The sequence below is a fragment of the Falco cherrug genome, chromosome 5, assembly GCF_023634085.1.
Source record: "Falco cherrug isolate bFalChe1 chromosome 5, bFalChe1.pri, whole genome shotgun sequence".
In the NCBI taxonomy this organism is placed as follows: domain Eukaryota; kingdom Metazoa; phylum Chordata; class Aves; order Falconiformes; family Falconidae; genus Falco; species Falco cherrug.
In genome coordinates, this window is record NC_073701.1 from 66370828 (window position 1) to 66393002 (window position 22175).

General features: G+C 38.9%; 1 protein-coding gene across 3 annotated transcripts in view; it reads right to left on the reverse strand.

Annotated features, from left to right (window-relative positions):
- Window positions 1-313: 313 nt before the first annotated feature.
- The window catches only part of USP6NL (USP6 N-terminal like), a 130773-nt gene continuing 108911 nt past the window's right edge, over window positions 314-22175 (reverse strand). For all 3 annotated transcript variants that reach the window (XM_055711449.1, XM_055711447.1, XM_027811927.2), the window contains 5 exons: window positions 21980-22074; window positions 19367-19432; window positions 19181-19280; window positions 16486-16638; window positions 314-3939 (listed from right to left, as the gene is read on the reverse strand). In XM_055711449.1, the coding sequence (XP_055567424.1) occupies window positions 2504-3939; window positions 16486-16638; window positions 19181-19280; window positions 19367-19432; window positions 21980-22074 (1850 nt within the window). In that variant the 3' untranslated portion in view covers window positions 314-2503. The remainder of the gene's footprint in view (window positions 3940-16485; window positions 16639-19180; window positions 19281-19366; window positions 19433-21979; window positions 22075-22175) is intronic.

Here is a 22175-nt window from a genome sequence, read left to right on the forward strand (position 1 = left end):
GTTTGGTGAGATTATTAGAACAAAACCAGGAAATTATAACCACAGTTTATACTCCTAGCTTTCGCAAAATATAGGTTAAGGTTTTGCAGTGTAGTAAACTATAATCAATAATCTTGCTGCTTCTTTAGTAATCCAAAAGCACTATCTAGATTGTAGCTGTATTGCTTAGTCTAAAAATTAACATGTACAAATTAAATAGGACATATGTCAAATAGATGTATAGACACAGTATTCATATATGAAAAGTAATTATTTGTGTTAAGAACAAAAGTCCAGTTTTGAGCTACTCAATTAAGAATAAAGACAAACAATATAAGCTTAATTATTATTATTTTAACATGTTAAAAATACAGTCACATCAAAATAGGATACACAGTTATAAAACTGTTGCAGATGACATAAGAAAATAGTGTGTATATATTTTATATATAAAAATCTACAGTATTTACTAATGCTGATACATATTTTGGAGCCTTGTATTGCTTGCACAAATGAATTGTACAGCTTTGTTACGAATTACAGAACCACCATTAAACACTGAGATTATTACACTTAGCCACAATATTATATACATATATTTCTAAGCTGCTGTAAGCAATCAGAACTAAGGTAAGCCCAACTCATATTTGCCTTCACAAGTTCAGTTTAGGGTTTCAGTGTAGTGTTTTGCTACTATTCGCTGCAGTTGGCAATTTTTAAAATATAAAATTGCCGAGTTCATTAAAAATTACACCAGACATTATATACACAAAAAAGTTTTTTGAAATATACTAAGTAAATGTTATTTCCATTTGTAAAAATTGTTTTATTTCTGTACCTGAAAACTTAAAAAGCCAACCTGCAGCAATAATAGGCACTAAAGCTCATTCTTCAAAAGAAAAAAAATAAAATAAAAATCAATTTCTATTGTTCTCAGTTAACAAATCTTACAAAAAAAAAAAAAAAACAAACCCAAAAAACAACCCCAAGACACCTTCCAAACTAACCAAAACTGGTGTTGATACCAATGTTTGGTACAAGTGTTAGAAAAATGTCTCTGTTAAGCACTCCAAGGACCTCTTCTGGCAAGATGCTCACCTGCCTCAGCCCCACTGGTTTCACTGAGGTCAGCGCCTTCAGCACTTCCCGCACGGCACCCAGCAGCTCGCAGGACCACATCCTGCCTCTGCCACTTAACCTGCATTTTCCTTCCACCCCCAATTCACAGTCAAGGAAAGGAAAACATAAAGTAGAAAAGGCTGCAAACACTAATTAAAAATACTCGCATTACTGGGAGTTTAACCTTCCTATTAACAGTCGGGATCATTGTAGTGTAAAGCACCACACTGTCTCTCAGCAGCCTGGTAGCACAGCAGCGCATGCCCAATCACAGACACGAACCTACCAGCTCTTTTTTGGGGTAAAAAAGGGGGGGAAAAAAAAAATAAAATTGACATGACAAAGCTTAAGAGAAGGGACACTGCATTACTCACACACCTCAGGGAACTGAGCTCTGACCAAATCTCGGACTCCTGCGTGTACTTCACAGGAGTGTGGAGGAGCTGGTCATTCTCTGATACCTGTGAGATTTGCCCCTGCAACCAGTTTCATTTGACAGCACAGCAAAAAGCAAAGAGTGCAGCACCATTTCTGTATCTGGCATTACTCTTGCTGTGCTCCAATATTTTGCATATAGGACAACATTCTGAAGGTAGATTTGGGTGAGAAGGTAAAAATTACTCACTTTCAATGCACCTAAAAAACTAAACACTGCCCTGAATTTGAAGCACCATTTGTTAGCCAGACTGGAGAGACATTTTTGGCTTTCTGCTTCTGCCTGCCTGCTCCTTCTTGCTGAGGAAAATGACAAACAGTAGTCAAAGGAGAGGAAATGAACTGTCACGTAAGATTAAATTAATAATCCCAAAGCATCTCTCCTGCCCAGAACAGATACTGGGATGCTGAGGCAGCTGTATAAAAATGACAGAAAATCCCATTCAAAATGAATGGTTTCTCAAATAAATTACAAAGAAAAATTAACATGAAATAAAAGTACTTCACAAGCTTTGCACAAAGTTAAATGCATTTACATTTGAACTCTCTAACTCTTTTCCATACGCGTTTGTGTAGTATAAGTGCACACCTGGCGCTGCGCACATGCATCTACAGTGCATTAACAATGTCAGTCAAAATAAAACTTGTAAATGTGTTACAGGTTTTAGGCAGACAGATTGTAACCCAAATTATTTAAATGTAAGGAACAATGACAGTATTAACCACATGGCGCGTATGATCTTATTGCTTTTTTATGTGCATCAGATCACTTTCAACAGCTTCAATGCAAGCCTAAGAACTCAACTACCCTTCAATGAAAGCCTGAAACATCCTTCGTAGTAGTGTTGTTCTTTTTGAGACTCGTGTGAACTGTCTGCATTTCATAGAAGAACTGAGGTGGACTACTACTAACACAGCAATGTTTATCTGGTTTTGATTCTTGCCATTTTACTAAGTACAGACAAGATTCTCAGAGAAGCACGGATTCATGCATAGACAATCCATCGCTTCTATTTCGATAGTGCTGGGCTTGAGCTGATGGGCTTGAATATTGGTATTGCGGTGAATCATGCTCTTCAAAGTTTGGGGAAGTTCTGTATCTTATTGGACTGTCCACAGAAACAGCAGGAAGACTATGGTCTTGAAAAGGCGTTGACTGAAAATGCTGGTATTTCTGGAAATTATCCAAGTGGCCTTTGTTAACGTCTTGGCTCCAGGGCTGCCTGTAGGGTTCATGTCTGTAAATATATGCAGCATCTGGCCACTTTTTATCTTCTGGTAAATAATCCACTGGAGGGATTATGAATTTGACACCTGCAGGAGGCCTTGAGTTGCTGGTGTAAGCATCGACAGGGGCTACTTCTACCTGACCAGGGGTTGGTGAAAGAGGATTTTGGCGACTGGCAGGATAGGAATTCATTTGTAGTTTATCTGGAGAATAATCTACTGAAATAAAAGAACCATACAGCCTACCAGAAGGGCTGGTTCGATTCCCATGGTAATGCAGAGGTACAGAACTTGTATTGCCTATACTGGAAACATGCTTTGGAGAATTTCCACGGTACGTAGGTGGATTACTATAACATGGCAGCGGGTGTTTTACATTCAGTCCATGAGGTGGTCCATCAGCTTGTGATGGGTATTTTGGAGATCTGGGTTGTGAAGTACATGTGTAACTACTGGGTATTTTTAATGGAGTTGGTATTTTTTCAGTTTGCTTTCTTGGACTATTGGAATATGTTACATGCCTAGGGCTCTGTGGACGAGCTCTCTCAAGCATATCTTCAACAAGATTCTCATTCTCAACTTCCGGAACATTGTCATACTGCGATGCATTAGACCCTCGCTTACCTTCATCAGCATCCAAAACCCTCATCTTTTGCTTTACACTCAAAGGCTGCGTTTCTCCAGGACTTGGTGGTGGGCCTGAAACTGAATGGTTTATTTGCCTTCCTTTCACCTCTGCAGTAAGTTTCATGGTCTTTTCAATTATTCTGATGTCAGACGGTTTATTCCACTTAGGTATAAATTCCCTTCTTGTATTTGAAGTAGCGTTAGAATTTTGATTAGCAGCTGCATTATTATATTGTCTTGAGCTGTCTTGCTCTGTTGGCTGAGGCTTTCTTCTAGTATCTACCTCGTTCTTCGGCATACTACTTTGTGTCTCTACTGGTCGAGCCTTCTGCTGTTTTAAGGAAGGTTTCTTTTCCAGTGAATTAATTCTTTTTCGGTTATTTGGTGAACTTTCTGGTTCTTCCCCTGGGATTGGTCTCCTCTCTGTCCTTCTTGTTGTTTCTGTACCCGTGCTGTTCTGTCCATTAAGCATTGGAGTGGAGTTAAGTGTAGCAGGCTGAGGCCCTGATGGAATCTGCCCCAGTGGCTTCTTTGGAAATTCATCTTCTTTACCTAAAACAAGAATAGTAATAACACAAATTCACCTTTGTACAGAAGTCTTGTTAGATCTGTTGGTCATGCAAGCAAAAGCACCTATTAACTCTACTACCTGGGCCTCTTCTCTGGGTCACCATTCTGCTAAACACCTCAAAGGTTTTTGTGTATACTGACACAGAACAATGATTTTGTTTAGGCTCTCACCTCAACCAGTTACTCTCCTCTTCCTTTCTACAATTGATACAATCTTGCCAAACATTTGCTCATTCATGACACTGGTGCAAAAAGAATCATTTCCCTGGATGACATTTTGGTTACAGTAACCACTCTGTATTTAACCCTCCTCACATCGTCCCCATCACATTAAGTAAGCTACTTTGTCCACTTTAAAAATCCTTCCCAATATCCCTCTTCCGTTCTATTGTCTTCCATCCATTCTTCCATTCACTGATCTTTTAATGTTCACCTCTGGTAAGCTATACTATCAGCTCCTCACTCACATGCACAAACTTCCTAGCGGACATCTTTGAACTTACACTTCTTTATTCGGGTGGAACTCCTCATTAACATCTGTGCAGTTAAGTCCTTGTTCCTCTTCAATCCCTGCCTAGAAATTTCATCTTCAGTATCAAAAAGCTACAGTATGACTAAAGGACTCTATGCAGAATCTTATTTTTTTCAGTTCAGTTTTTTTTATCAGTTATAGAACAACTAAGTAGCTAATACTAATACTGGCTATGTCATGATTCCAATGGAGTGTTCAAGGGATGAGCTTCCCTGAACACAAAGACATAATTTACAGAACTGGGATATGAATGGAAAGTACTCCCAGACTGGAGCTCAACACATCGCAACAGCCAGGGGAAAACACCAGTTATGTAGGCACCCTGAACAATCCACACTGACACTACAGAAAGAACAAAGTAGTATTTCATTGCTTCATGGTGCTCATAAAATAATTTACATCAAATTTTCCACTGCCGTTTTCCTGCTTAAGTCAACACCCTTCACATTCTCAGCCAAAGTCTTTTATTATATCCACTTGCATATAACTTATTTGTGTAATACATTACTTTCCCATTATAAGCAGAAAAGGTCACATGCTTGTCATTAAATGCATTAATCTAAATTTATTTGATGTTCAGTATTTCCCCCAAATTAAAACAAACTTTAAAGTCAGCATGACCAAAGAAATCCTACTCACTCTGTATCTATCTATTTAGCAAAAGATCTGTTGTAAGGAGAATAAAAAAGAAATGGCTACCCTTGCTTAAGTGTTATGCAAAATTGGTCATAAAAAAAAAAATAAAAACATCACTGTCAGTTACTTTAAGCCCTGCTTCTTCATAAAACAAGAACTGTAGAATCCTTCTCAATCATCAAAGATCATAAACTTAGCACCTCGCTCTTTCTAGCTACTTGTAATTAAAATTCATCTCTATATGGGTTCACAGGAGCGAATACATACAAATGTCTCTATCCCTGACACGAGCGCTGTGGTTAGAAGTGAGCTATGTTCATTTTTACAGTCAATAGTATGAGTTCAATCTTTGATGACTGGTGCATGATAGAGATACACAGAGGAAAGCCAGCAGCCAAGGTCAGTATTATTATAACAGCATAATAAACCACCATCACGGATCAGCTGCTATATAAACTAAATGAAAACTTACAGCTTGTGCCAGCTAGGACATAGCAAGAGGACAGCAGAGAAGAATACAGTGATGCCATGTGTCATGACAAGGTAACTAAATAAAAACAAACAAACCTTAACAGAAAGCCTTTTCTTGATTTTCAAAGTTTTCATGTAAGGCCAAAGGCCAAAAGGAAACCTAACCTTTCCTTTAAAAACACGTAATTTCAGAAACCTCAGTTTACATATAACAAACAGCCTACCCACACTTTCTGCAAAAACCCCTTCCATTTTTATTTTCCCCTAGTTATTCTCTGCTCAATTATGATCATACAATTCTTCAGATACACAAACCTATGCCCTTACACTGAAGGTACTCACTGTCTGCCTTGCTACAACCTGGCAAAGGAAGATACTCATGCTGAGCCCTCTCCTCAATTACTTGTCCCCAAAGGGGAGATTCCACATGTTGTAACAGCTTACAGGATTACACACCTGGCACACTATACTCTCTGATGGAGAACACCTACGCAAATGGTTGCAAAACAGTGCAGCAGGTTACATGGTGGGGTAGGGCCTCAGTGTGAGGCTCCAACGCATAGCTCTTGGAATTACAAGTTTTGTGGTTTGTTCTCCTTCACTATGGGGCCCCATTATCCAGAAATCAGGCTAAAACCTGGAGTGTGGCTGTGGAGATTTGCATTCCCCAGCAGCACACCATCAGAAGAGCAGATGAGGGGACAGAGGAATGAGTTGCATGGATGCTGTAAACTGATGATTTAACAGCTCTGCAATATACCGTCTGGCGCACCAGCCTCTTCAAAATTGTTCTTTGTGGACAGCAATTCACTTTTTGAACTTGCTTCAGTCTGGCAAAAGGCATTTGTACCAATTAATTGCATTTGCATCCTCAACCATAGTGTCAGGCAAAGCTGAGGATTTCACCTTCTAAATAAAAGTGAATTTTGCCCTTAATAAATATTCCTGATACTGGAACTATATATTACAATGCTTTCAATCTTACTAATTTTGAGTGTCAAAATAGCAAGAAGTCTGAATTAAGAAACAACATTCAAAGTACATACTAAAAACTAATCATCTAAATCATACAGAACTAGGCTTTATAAGCTGCTAATCCACTTATAACCTCCAGGTGATCACAGTCATTAATGGGACAGCATAAGAAAATGGCTCCTCAACAGCTCTAAATTCTTTAATTTCTGTCCTTGTATGCAATAAATGCTTTAGAAAAATTATTTCTTTTCTTCCGTGCTTAAATTATGCAAAATATATATACACATACATAATAAAAACTGAAGACAAGGCCCTCTAGTAGCTGCAATGCTTCCTTCATTTGTACAAAGACATTAAAAGTATGAACTGATTTCCTTTCTTCCAGCTATTACTCTAAGAGCATACAGAGCAATATGAGATCCTTTGAAATATACTTGGTTGTACAATAAAGGTGAGTTTTGTGTGAGTTTGTGTTTTTTTTTTTTTTAATTTCACACACTTAAGGTTTCTTAATTACCATTAAGCTCTAATAAAACCCAAGTGAGAATACTGCAGGCATTTTTATTGAATTCTATCTGGGATGCTTTGAAGATTACTTTCTGTCATCTTTCCTTCACATGTCAGGGTAAAAAAATACACTACAACTAGGCGTATGTGGGCTGCACTGTCTAGGTGACGTATGCTATAACATGAATTACAGAAGTAAAATGAGTATCAGGGAAGTTTTACCATGTCTGTTGTGAAACACTTAAAGCTTGATATTAATTCATGTACTGAGTAACAAGCAAAGCACTCCCAGACAATAGATCATTTAGAAGAAAAGCTCTGCATTCTAACAGCATGATATCATGTTTATAGGCTGGTAATACTGAAGCATAATGCTTTCAGGGAAAACAAAAATATGGAACAATGAGTACGTATCGAAAGAGAGTCAGTGGGGAAAAGAAGAAATATCACTTTAAATCTTAGCCACAGGGCTGCCACAGAACTTTGCCTAACTCCACCTCAGACAGAAACAACTGACACAGCTTGCTTAATTAACCACATCTGCATGTGAAACTTCAAGAAAGGCCACACTGCTAGAGGTGCTCAATGCAGTAATCGAAGCTAAGCAGCACAGGCCTTGTTCTGGTTCAGAAATGCTTGAGGTCTCATCACCTCCTGCCACAAAAAGCGCTGGAGGAAAGGACTTGTGTTACACTGTCTATGATGCTGCAGCACAAAGACATCCTGCAAACTGGTCACCTAAAGGAAAACAGATCTCTTTTAAACTGGAAACCATATTTGATTTTAATTAAAGTATACAGATCATACATAGGCACACACAGAGCCATCACTTCCAGTGGAGGAACTACCAAGGACTTTAAAAACAATAAAAACTCTGAAGTTCAAAAAAAATCCAGAAAATGAAACAAGTAGAGGATAACTTTATCTATCACCGTGCACGTTAATACAACAAGACACTCCTCAAATGCACAAACTAGCATGCAAACTATGTCTATGAATGCTTTAAGCAGTCCACGATCCATAATAATAGCAAGAAAACCATGATGCTGCATGCTGGCAAGAAAGAAAGAAGGTAATAAAAACAAAAAGCTGAGGAAAAAACCCCACAATACGAAAGCAAACAAAAGAAATAAAACCACAGCAAGCATCTCTGCCGTTAAGAGGTACACAAACAGCCTGCCAGAGAAGCACACAAAAGCACCAATTTTTCTTACAGGCCACGTATCTTTTACCTACCAATTTTCCACTCCAAATCTGCCTAAAGCCTCACGTGCAGGTCTCAGCCATCATCTCTTACTACGTTCAGCTAAACTCACTGTTCAAAGTCCTCAGAGGTGACATGAAGAAATTGTATTTGCATTTTTTCAAGGACATTCAACTGAATATCAGTTTGTGCTGTTGATCCAAAGTCTGAGTTAATTCACTTTCTAGACATACCTGCCTGGCTGAGGAACGGAGAAACTTTTGAATTCTGCAAGATTTATTTCTGGGACAAGTGCTTTTTCTATACAATCTATGATGTTTACACACAAAGTTTAAAAGCATTTTAAAACTAGAAATTAAGACAAAGCTGCCCAAGTTCAGCTGTGATCGTTTGGGCAGCAACCTCTACAATCATCGAATGCGTCTTCTGAAGCAAGCTAGGCAATTAGATTTTTCCCAGGTTGCCAGTATTCGCATGAGATGCAGAACTAACCCTCATCCTTCTCTCCCCCTCTTTGTTCACAGGAACAAGTTCCTACACAGAGTTTAGTTACTGTTTTTTCCCAAAGACAAGCATAATAGTTTATATCAGAATTTACAGAGCTGGGACTATAGGATTTTCCCTTTTTCCTTTAGAAGAAACTAGTGATTTAGTTGGCTTGTATGCAGTATAGCATAAAACAAGCAAACAACAAAGAAAATAGGGAAAAAATGGGCGAGGAGGGAGAGAAATGGAAGCAGAGGGAGACAATTTGAGCAAAACAAGAACAATCAGGTGCTTGTTTACTGCTGGTAAACATATTACTTGACATGAAAAGGAGCAAAGCAAATATGAGCAGATCTGACTGTTCCCAAAAAGATAAGACATTCAAGTCATATTAAAGAAAGTTTTAGTCTACTGCTGCTTCCTTTTAAGCCTCTTCCTGCTCTAACAAGTCTTGGTCACCACCCAGTGGAAGTCGATCTCAACTACAAGACCTTTACAGAAAATTGCTTCAGGAGGCACTAACAGCCTCATGCACTGAATAGCAGACATATAATTGGAGTAAAGTGCTTTAAGTGCTCTCTCCAGTGAATAACAGGCTAGTCCTTAATTTCAGCGCCAGAATACATGCACTTTGACTGTTCTAATACAATTTTCGAGGACGGTAATGGTCATAAAAACAACTCTTAAAATGACATCTTGATATTTTGTATTTACCCTCCGTCACTGATGTCCCGCCTTACTTCTTCAGTTTACAAGTCCAAAAGAATTTTGAAGAAATGTAATTGCCTGCAGTAGAAGCTCAAGCTGCTGTCTGAAAGTCAGCCTCTGCTCCTCCTCCTTTTATGCCATCATCAGCTGAGGAGTTAGTGAAATGAAATCTGTCTGACAACTTGAAGGTAGAACAAAATACACTGGTTGTCCTTCTGATGCTGTGTCACTTTGTAGTAGTGACAGTAAGGAAAACTTACTTTATAAACATCTGCACTTAGATAAACAATAGAAATGTTAACAAATCTAGTCATCAACCAGAGGATACAGATGGCCAGCTGTATGTCTGTAAGCTACCTTTGCAAAAAAAAAAAGTTTCTAAAATTAAACACTCTGTTTTACATCCCTAATTCCACATTTTTTTCCAGAAAATAAACTTCCTTGAAAAGTCAGATTGAAATAAGAATATGAACATGAGCAACGTAACTATCTGGATCATATTTTTAAAAAGCATGCAAGTTTTAAACAGTAAAGGTTTTTAAATGATGCAAAGCCAATCTCTAAAACTGCTGAAAATAATATACTAATTATATTAGTATAGTTTGATATATTATTTTCCTTCATAATATTGTAAAATACTTGTATCACACAAGAAACAAGGCAGAAAAATAAGTTGATTAAAATATGAAGTGCATTGTATGAAATAGCTACTCATGTATTCTTCAAGCACAAGCGAAAAATCCAAAATTCCTCTGAAACAAAACACAACCAAAAGAGAGACAACATAAGAAACAGGAAAGTCAAGCTGACTTACATATTTCTATTGTTTTGGCTGTCAAAAGGTGCATTAACAGCAGAGAACAGACATTATTTAACAGATTATCAACCTAATATATTCTTCTCCAGCCACTGAGGAGTATTTAGACAGATATTTAAATAAAAGATACTGATAATAGATTTAATAAAATATACCTTGAAAGATAAATAGCAGATAAACACTTTAAAATTGATGACAAATGCAAGATTCAAACTTTGCTAGTTTTCCCTGAATACAGAAAAGGCTGGGACAACTAGAAGAACTGAGTCAGAGTTTAAAACTGCTGTTTCCACACACAAATATAGTTTAGATGATCACAAGACCAAGGGCAGATTCCAAATTTGCCAATACTGCTTTAGAATTAAGACACAAGACCTCTATCTCTGATTTAATACCTTCTCAGCTGCTGTAAATTCAATTAGACTTACAGTGATAAAAATCCAACCCAGCACGCCTCTGCCCTCCCTTTTCAGGACATCAAAGTGCAGGTGATAAACCATCTCAAGAACAGACCTGAGAGCCTTCAGCCTTGAAGGTGGGCCTGTCTTGTTTATGAGACACTAATCATTTTCAGTCACTTATTTTTAAGTAGAATATGAAACTTTCACTGGTAAGCACTTTAATAAAGTCAGACATTATAAAACCGTATGTATTAATATACAAATATTGTTTATTATTAAACACAGCATTATTTATGTAGTCCTACAGCAGTAACTTACAGCAAAGCTGGAAATTCTATCCGTATCTTGTGACCATTTAAAGAATTTTGCTGCTGTTTTAAATAACAGCCAAGGAAAGAATCTGCATCAAGAAAATTTGGAAATCAATGGCGTATACTGAGAAATATTCCTTTCACTATGCTCTAGACATCATCCTTGAATTAAGGATGAGACTGGCTGCTCTGCATCAGCTCTGTCTCCTTGAGACGAATGTAAGAGGGACATGCACCTGTTGGAGGATGCCCAGAGGAGGGCCACAAAGATGGTCAGAGGGCTGGAGCACCTCTGTGAATACAGGCTGGGGCTGCTCAGCCTGGAGAAGAGAAGGCTATGGGGAGACCTTAAGAGCACATTCCAGTACCTGAAGGGGCCAACAAAGCTGGAGAGGGACATCTTAGCAAGGCCTGTGGTGACCGGACTAGGGGGAATGGCTTTAAACTGAAAGAGGGCAGATTGAGATTAAGATAAAAGGAAGAAATTCTTCACTGTGAGGGTGGCGAGGCACTGGCACAGGCTGCCCAGAGCAGCTGTGGATGCCCCATCCCTGGAAGTGCTTGAGGCCAGGTTGGACAGGGCTGGGAGCATCTGGTCTAGTGGAAGATGTCCCTGCCTATGGCAGGGGGGGTTGGAACTAGATGGTCCTTAAGGCCCCTTCCAACCTAAACCAGTCTGTGACATACAGGAGTCATACAGATTTAGATGAGCGTGCTGTTCAGGAACCAGCTGTGGTATGGACACTCTTCATAACGTTCAGGCAACCCAGAAAATACCAACTACCTTTCCTACTAAACTCGCTTGAGGATATATGTCAGAGGACAAATACCTTAAAGGACAGTTTCTACCATACAGCCTGCCTCTCTGAGGTTTTAATAACCAAGTGACTTGCCAATAAGAAGAGTGCTTATCCATACCATTTACTGTTCCCGTAGAATCCCTGGAACAAGGGATGCCTACCGTGGGTTTTGAGAACAGCACTTCAGTTGCAAGCCATCCTCTGAAGGTTATAGTTGCTAAGCACAGGCTATCCAATGCTGGCCAGCAGTTAGACTAGAAATTGCCACAAAGAGGAATGAAAACCCATGGTCTGCTTTATGCAAAATAGCCCTAGTCTTGGCAAAAGCATTTCAGTGACATCCAAAATTAGCACGATCCGCTCAATGCCCATGTTCTGGCTGAGCACTGTAAGGGCTTTAGCACTGAGAAAGTGTTAAAAAAGTCCCTTCCTCCCTCTGTGCTCTGAAGGGAACAAGCAGCATCCTTCATTTCATGGGAAAAGCCATGGAAGAAGCAAGCCAGAGAAAGCTACATCAGGCATAAGCAGACATACACTTTCAAGTAACACAGAAGTTATTACCTCCTTTAATATCATACTGCAGCTTACCCTACTAGGGCAGGAAAATCTATATAGCCTAACAAAGGATGCCAGATGGAAAATTCCACTGAGCTTAATTAGCTCACTGCTATTCCTGGATGATAGATACTGATGCGACTGTAAGATGAAGATTTTTTTCTTTTTTTCTAATGTGTGTTTTTACTTTAGTTTTTACAGGTGTAATTGTTGTTCACTAAAAAAAAAGTACAAGATAGGAAGTAGTGCTTTGATTTCAAGTGAGAAAACTAAAACACTCTCTTCTCACGCTACAGTGGATACTTACATAAACAGTCACTTTTTTGTGTATTGTTGCACGACATATAATGGTTTCATAAGTTTTACATGAAATTAGAAGAAAAATGGTAGCAAGAGGCTGAAGGTAGTAAAGATCAGACAGACACGTGTATTAGGTTTGTGTGACAAGGTTTTTGGTAGTGGTGGGCTACAGGGCTGGTTTCTGTGAGAAACTACTAGAAGCTTCCCCTGTGTCTGATAGAGCCAGGGCCAGCTGGCTCCAAGATGGATCTGCCACTGGCCAAGACGGAGGCCATCAGTGACAGTGGTAGCACCTCTGGGACAGCTTATTTAAGAAGGGGGAAACAGTACCTGTGCAACAGCAATTGCAGCCAGAGAGAAGAGTGAGACTGTGTGAGAGCAGCAGCCCTGCAGCCCCCCGGGTCAGCACAGAAGGGGCAGGGGGGGCTCCAGGCACCAGGAGCACAGATTCCCCGGCAGCCCACGGTGAAGCCCCCAGCCAGGCAGGCTGTGCCCCCAGCCCAGGGAGCCCACCGGGGAGCAGATCCCCACCTGCAGCCCATGGGGGACCCCAAGCCCAGACAGGGGGTGCCCAAAAGAGCTGTGACCCACAGGCAGCAGTGCTGGGGCAGATCCGGGCAGGGCCTGTTGCCCCGTGGGGAGAAGAGCCCGTGCTGGGGACCCTGCGGGGGACCCGTGCTGGAGCAGTTCATGAAGAGCTGCAGCCCATGGGAAAAACCCACGTTGGAGGAGTTTGTGGAGGACTGCCTTCCACAGGAGGGACCACATGCTGGAGCAGAGGAAGAGTGTGAGGAGGAAGGAGCAGCAGGAGCAATGTGTGATGAACTGACCACAACCCCCATTCCCTGTCCCACTCTGCTGCTTGTCAGGGAGGAGTCAGAGAAGTTGTGAGTGAAATTCAGTCTGGGAAGAAGGGAGGGGTGGGAAGAAGGTATTTTAGGATTTGATTTTATTCCTTATTACCCTACTCTGATGTGATTGGTATTAAATTAATTTTTCCAAGTCAAGTCTGTTTTGCTCATGACAGTAACTGATGAGTGATCTCCCCATCCTTATCTCAAGCCAGGAGCCTTTCATTACATTTTCTCTCCCCTGACTGTTTGAGGAGGGGAGTGATAGAACAGCTTGGTGGGCACCTGGCATTCAGCCAGGGTCAACCCTCCACAACACGTGAGCAAAGCTGAATGTCTAGAGAATGCTGAGAATCTGCAGAAAAACATTATTGCCTGAAGACAGTGATTAGTAAAACCAAAATGAATATCAGAGTGGGAAAAGAAACAAACAAAAAAATATCAAAGGCTTGTGAAATTCATATGAAGAACAAATGAGGCTGCCTCACTCAACTAGAAATAACAGCAAATAAATCAGCTAGATTTCCAAGGATTAGGTTGAAGGTATTTTATATTTATTTTGTGAAATGTTAAGTAAAGTTCCTATTTACCCCTGGCAAAAATATACCACACATAGAGGCTTTCCCAGGATACTTTGAAATAAGAAAGAAAAAAGCTCAGTTCCTCATCCAGCACCAAGATACACACTTCACTTTGGCTTTGCTTTTCCTGTTTCAATATTAAATCTCCCTTACTCGTGTTGGAAAAGAAAAAAAAAGACAAGAAAAAAAAAGGCATTTTATTGTGGTTTATGTTGCTTTAGCTATCCAAAAGAAAGAACCAATATGGCTCAAAACAATTACCATCCTGTCAGCTAGTCACATCTGAAGGTACTCTGAAGTGTACAAAGTATGAAACCCAACAATTTGCTTGCCAAACTGTCTCGGCAAGAAGATACGTTCCTTACCCTTTGCTGTTGGTCTCCAAAAGAAGACTCCTTATGCCTCCCACTTTCTGTTACTGCATTGCAAGGTGGATAGCTCTTATGTCACCTAAAGCATCCTTTAATTTTCTGTGAAAATCTGGTATTCTCAAACAAAATTTCACTCGAAGGCATTCTACATTCTCCCAAAAGAGAGGCCTTAAAATGGAGTTTCTGCCTTCTCCCCACTGCCCGCCCCCCCCCCCCCCCCCCCAAGAAAATCTCCAAAATCTCCAGTAAATTCTGTATTTTCTGTAGAAACTCTCAACATGAGTTACACGCATGTGATTTTCTAGCCTGGATGACACATTAACTCCATCATGTAGCAAATATCTTCCCCAACTCTTCAGCTACTACAGTTTCAAGTGGAAACTAGAATCTATTGATTAAATTTACTTTACCGCATCCATGAAAAAATCTATCCATCTACTAAGTTTTTTGGGATCATCCCCTCACTGTTCAAACATAACCATGGAGATCTTCATGTCTAAAACTTAACAGAAAACATTCCCATGATCTATCTTCCTTTAACACAATGGATTGGAATTGATGCTAAAAGATGAAGTTACTCGCTGACTTATTTGCTCACATCTAGTCACCATGACCAAGCATCAGCTGCGACAAGATGTCTGACAAAGCACAAAGCTGAAGAGTAGTGCTGAAAAGAGCACCTTGCTCTGAAGAGTAAGTGTTAAGACTAAAACCTAGCTTGTGCAAAAAGGATGGAGAGAAAGTAGGATGGAAAGGCTGTGATTAGAACGGGGAAGCAGCAGTGCATGCAGTAACATGGAGAACTGCAGACGCACAGAACACAGTCTGCAGGTGAAAAGGACTAAGACGACAGCAGATGAAAAGACAACAGCAGGAACTAGACTTTGACCTGCTGTGGGTTGGAGAAACTGTGCTGGAGATGTTACAGGAAGTCAGAAAGAGGACTAAACACAGGAATAAGGAGCAAGAGAAATGGGAAACTCACAAGAAGCCAGGATGATGGGAAACAGATTTACAAGAAGAGTTTGTACTCCAGAGGGACAGATATGCTGAAGAACCTCATGAAAGTGTTATCAATTTGCAACGAGTAGTTGTGAAAGCTGTTTCAATAGCTGCATGCAGTAAGTAAGGTCTACAGACACACAAAAATGAAGTTCATTAACAAAAGAGCTTCAGGAAAAAATTATCACAACAATGCTACATAGGCAGCCTTTACTCTGACACTTTTCAACTTCTGAAAGCCAACCATAGCAACTTTATTAAGTTATTTTAAGGTCGTTCCTGCCATATTTTTAAGATTTTTTAAAAAACATATATTCTTCCTCACATACTATTTTACAATTAGCAAGAACAAAGAACTCTGGATGATTACAAGAAAAATTGTAATTAAAGATTGTGAAGGCAGGGATAGAAAAGATAACGGAATCTTAGTAGAGGAAGGTGTCCTATACGTATTTCATAAGTAGTGCCCCACAAAACAACCATCTCCACTCTGCAACTGAAGAGCAAAACCACAAAAGCTTAGAAGAAACAAATAAAATAATTCAGTCAAGCACCCAGAGAGCCTATCACCTGCAAACAATTAAAAAATCTGGATTTGGCTAAAGTAAGAAAAAAATTGACCTGAAGCTTGTTCCACAGCTAATCAAGCTACAAAACTGTCTGGATTCTCAAAGAACGCTGTTGTTGCAAATAATTTGAAACCTTGGTATTTAACTTTCTACCTTCAAAAATTTTACAGATCCAAGTTGAGAAAATTATCAGAACATGGGATGTTTTAAAGTGTGTTGCCATTAGCTTACAGCCACTAAACAGAACACCAAAAAAAAAAGCAAACTCATGAAATGAAGGGTGTTGGTTTTATACTGTAAAGTATCTTTGGGGAACAAAACCCCAAAACCTATGCAGTGATGAAGAGATAAATATTTGCGCAATTTTTAACAGCATGAATTAACACTTTAAAAATGGACAAAGTGTGAATAGCTCTAACTATCTAAATCTGCATATATACACGTTTCTTACCAGCTACTGGTACATCCAGTTTTGCTCGTTTCAATTCTGATATAGAATTTTGGAGCTGGTCTATTACAAAGTCATCTTCATAGAAGAAATCCTTGGCTAAAGACTCCTGCAGAAATTCTACAAGCCCTTCCATTTGTAATTTCATCAGGTGCTCTATGTAGGAAGGAAACATTATACATTAAAATGTATTGATTATGAACATTGGAAAATATACTTAAGACATTTAAGATGCTTTTGTTTCCAAAGTGGAATGAAAAACAATTAATTAAGCAGATAACAATTCTACACCACAAATCTATAAAATCTATTAAAAGTTCACTTGCAAATCAGCATGGAAATGCTTCCTACTTAACATTCTCTACTTAGGACAATGTTTTCCAAGAAGGTGCATCTTCAGAAAGCTAACTACAAGTCACTCTCCTTCAACCTTCTTATGTCGAACAGCTTCAGGTCTTTTATTTTTCAGCCTGCATCTTCAACTTGCAAACCACTGCTGTAGGTATGTACATCATCCCTCTTACTAGGAGCTTTGAAAAGCACTAAAACATTTTTAAAATTTCTTATTTATGGTATTCTCATTCACAACTGAATTAACTTCCAATGAAATTATGATGGCAGTTCACACTTCAGAACCACTGCTTCAGGCTCTTTGCTACTTCAATCAAATTCAGGTCATATTTTGAAAGTAATTTTACAGTTATCAGATTATTTTTCTTTCCCTTTTTACACAGCCGTAAGGCCATGTTTCCCATACAAACCTATTTGGCTTGCCAGGCTGTAACTGCATACCTATGTAGCTTCTTTAAGCATATGTATGCCATCAAAAGTTTCAGAATGTACAATTTGTATACAGAAACCATAAAAAGTGTTCTTGCATTGTAATAAAAATGCTTCACAACGGCACTTTGACTGGATAGCTACACCCCCAATGTTATTAAGGGTAGGCAAGAGACTGGAAGACAAATCAGAATCTGTCTTCTGCCACCTTCTCTGCCAGTCCTCTCATCTCTTCTCTGTTGCCGTAAGGTACCTTGATGTTTTGACCAGGGAAGAAGTTGCCACATACTTGCTAAGCAAGCAAGCCCGCATTCGGACTTTTTTCTCAGGTCTTCCCATCAAAAAAGTGGTGAATAAAAAACGTTTTCAAGTGGATGTCTATTTGTAAATAAAGAAGAGAAACCAAAATACTAAGCCGAATGACTTGCTTCTAAATGTTGAAGTACAATAATCACAAAAATAACGTTTTTCATTTTTCAAAGCAGTTTATGAAGTACCTAATGAACACACCCCAGTGAGACAGTGAGGTAGGATCACCACAGTTCAAGGAGGGTAAAAGCAAGCAAACTAAGACATCAGTTCTACAGGCTCCATGCAGACCTCTGAATTTATATAGAAATAAAATGACCCCACTAAGAAAGCCGAACTCCCAGAGTAAGACTCTAATAAACTTGAGCTACAAGGTATCATCTTCAGAAATGCTCAAGTATATTTAGAAGCCAACATCTATCCTTAAAAGCTTTTGGGATCCTTTGGAACTTAAGGTGCTAAGTCACTTTGGGGAAACAGGCATAGATGCTTTGGACAATTCTGCTCAAATCTCAACTTTTACTTCACCCAAAGGCAAGAGATGGAAGACAAGGGCATCCAGGCAGACAACAGAAATTCTGAATCTTAATCCCGTTCTTGGACAAACAGCAATGTAAAGAGAAACATACATGGGTGGTGACTCATTGCCAAGTTGTTTGCTGATAAAGAGTTTCAGGTGGGGATTCTTTGTGTGCTGTTTTTGGTTAATTTAAATCCTGTAGGGGTTAAAAAGCCATTTCCAAACCGTGGAACTACAACATTTTCCCCCCATTGTTTAATCAGCAATAAAGCTCACTTCATGTCAATGCTTAAATAACTTTCTTACAGTAATAAATATTTTTCTTTGGAAATCACATGGTATTGGATCTGGCTGAGATGGAGTTAATTTTCCCCCCAGCAGCCCTCATAGTGCCTGCCGTGCTTGGTTTTGGTAGCTGGAGAGGTGCTGATAACACAGAGGTGCTTTGGCCTCTGGGCGCAGCACTCCACAGCACCAAGGCTGTCTCTCCAACATTCCCCCTGCACCTCACCCAGCAGGCTGGGGTGGGCAGGAGGCTGGCAGGGGACACAGCCAGGACAGCTGACCCAAACTGACCAAAGAGACATTCCATACCATATGACGGCTGCTCGGCAACAAAAACTAAGAGAAAGGAGGAGTGGGGGGCATTTGTTATTATGATGTTTATCTTCTGGAGTAACCAATATGTGTACTGAAACCCTGTTTCAAGTGGCTGGACATCACCTGCTGATGGGAAGTTGAGAATAAATCTTTTGTTTTCCTTTGCTTCCATACACAGCTTTTGCTTTATTAAACTGTGTTTATCTTGACCCATGAGGAGGTTTTTTCCATCTTACTTTTCTCCATGCCCTGTCCAGCTGAGGAGGGCTGTGATAGAGCAGCTTGGTGGGCACCTGTCATCCAACCAAGACCAACCCACCACACACCCACATTAATAAAGCAAAGATTTTGATCTTTTTGTGCATAGGAAGGAAAAACACCCATCAGAAATAGGATACAAATTTTTTTACACAAAGTCAAGCTACACAAAACAGGAACCAAAACAGCTAAATAACTGTTTAGCATTCAAATGTTTGAGAGATTTCTTACTTCTGTGCAGTTTCAGAATTGTGTAAGACATAGCAGTGAGAATCCGCTCTCCTTCAAGTATGTAGATATCCCATATCCTGAGGCTTAATGTAAAAGGAGTCTGCAATGATAGAATCAGACAACACTGAAAGAGGCTGTCCCAAGTCACAATTACAAACAGAAACAGAAAATGAAAAACATACTCACACGATCAAGAAAACACTGGAAAAACCACTTTGTTGTGTAAAAGCTAGTGGACATATCCTGGGAGTCCTGTAAAAAATGCAGAAGTTTAAAAATACAAAAATGAAGTAATGTTTTGGGTTGTCCATGAAAAAACATTTTCACCTTGAGGCCAACATACCAAATATTCTCCATAAATAATTGATTTAACTACAGGAAACAATGTTACCTCAATCCAACGAATACAATTTGTGTCTTTTACAGTTTTTCTTCATCAACTTCATCACCTGAAGAATCTGCATTCGGAGATGCAGAGGTTATTATACCTCCATCTTATTTGTGGGTCAGAGGTAGCAGAAGATTAAATATTTTCCCAAGAAAATAAATCAATATTCTGGAGCAACCAAAGTTCAGGCACTGGGTCTATTTAGTCTTTTATTTTTCTATAGCAAGGCTGCCAATTCATGCCAAAGGTTGCAAAGATTTTGTGACAAGAATACCTACCTATAGAAACTAGCCTAAACCAATCAAATTCTTCAAACACAGGACCTCAAAACAGCACTTAACATTCATAAGGTATTAGATTCCTTAATTAAGGGGCCCAATTTCCCCCAGAGCATAGATGGTCCAGCTGGTACGCCACGCCATTTGAAGATGGCTAAAGTTTCATTGCAGTTTCATGGAGCTCTTCAAAGTTCTTTGCAATTAGAGGAAAGCCAAAGCAAAAGCTGAAAAGTTAAGAAATTCTGAATTTTAACTTTGGGATAACACCATATGCTAAGCTTGCCACATTCAGCTTTTCAAAAATTTCAAATATACAAACCCTGAATAAGGAATGGACCAAATCCTTCTGGTTTGTCTGCAGGCTTTACCTTCATCTTTCAGCCAGATAAAATGGGCTTATCTTAGTGATACATTCACAATAAGAAATGAGGAAAAATAATTCTTAATTATTTTGAGAATATTTTAAAAAAGCAGACAGAAGAAAAAACACCTTGAGTTTTTTCTAACCTGTAAGAATGGCCATCAGCCTACTGAAACAAAGAAATAAAGGATGATGCCTTTCCCTGATAAAAAACCCCAAAACTTACTGCTATTGAATTTTATGCCACTAAACTAATTCACACAAAACCAGAACTAAGTTCCAATTTAAAACTGAAAAAAATATATACTGCATATACACAGAGAGAGTGAATGCACTTTTTTGGAACTTTCTTTTTCAAATGACCCAATGTAGGGGTGGGGGGGATGACAGATACACACCCCCCACCCCCCAGTTCTTGATTATTAAATGCAGTAATGATAGGTCTATAAGCACTATACAGAAGTTAATAATATGCCACGCTCAGGTTGTATCCCTTCAACCATGTATAATTATTTTTGGATTTTTAGAAAGTATAAGCGTCTTTTACCATTTACTGTTAAAAACAACCAAACTTCTTGGAATTGTTCTATATTTTGTTTCTGAAATGTGACAACCTCAAAGATGAGAATAAGACTATATTTCTAAACAAGAATCATCATCTTGCATGTACTGTAAAAACTTAATCCACAACTTTCATTTCAGAGTCAAGGTAGTTACAGAACTGGTCTTGATTTTTTATTATTATTTTTTTTAATATGACAAGATCATCTTGCATGACTAATTTTGATTTGGTCTTTTAAAAGAAGAGTGTATTTTTCTAACCGGATCTGCCTAATTCCATGTTATGAGCAGGCCTTACAGCACGTTGTTAAAAAAGAAGTCATTAAATTCTATTTTATAATACAACCGGCACACATTAGATACAATTCATCATTGCCAAGGTGTTAGTCTGCTAAAAGAAAAGACAACAGTCTTTTCTTTTTCCAAGAAGAAAAATATACTAAACAGAAAATAATACAGTCCTGGGAAGGTAAAGTTTGTAAGCAGCTATCACTCTTTGAAGATGTTGCTGCAACGGAGTATCTCTCACTGTACCTTTTAAGACTTGGAGATGGATTCTACCAGAACCAATGTGAATGTAAAAAAAAATTCTTGATGACTACTGGAAAAGCGTTTTTCTCCCGTTAGAAAAATAATTTGTTCCTTAGAATAAATACAGCCAATATTAGCAAAAAAACCCACAAACAAAACAAAAACCCAAATGCCCACACGTTATTTCCTATTTAAGAGCAACAGAGATAACACTCAAGATTTAGCTCTGTGAAAATACTACTGAGCACATGCAAATTTTAAAAGGACCATTAACTCCTGTTATAAAGGTTAGTTTTTAATCAGAGATTAAAACTGCTTCATTGCAGTCACCTCTGTCCAGAGATGAACCACAAAGCTCTACACAGAATAATTTCTTGATGAAAATGTTTTAACATCAGCTTGCTATACAGCAGTTTGCACTTGGTAGAAGGACCACATTACTTCCTTAGCTCAGAGGTCAAAAGTGAGACAGACACCCAATTTAATTACTTTGGATCCAATTTTATCATAACTGTTGAGGTGCACCATAATTTTGTCTATAATGAAAACAACATTATGCCTCAGAGTTTTGCATTTTCTTCTGAAGTTTGAGGTCCTCTTACCCTAATGGGTTAACCTGAACTGAAACAAGGTAGCAAGCTGTAAATTAGTATTGCTTTTATTGTGATATAAATACTTACCAAATGCTGCTTAAGTTTGGACAAAAATTTTTTCAGTATTTTGTCATGATGTTCTTGAAACCTCAAGAGTTTTGGAAAACCAGGAATAAAAAAACCTAAGAAAACAAGTCGACCATGTAACAGGTGTAAGTACTATAAAAATGACATTAAAAAAGGCATTCAGAGCTCTGAGAATACTACCCTTCTATAAGACCAC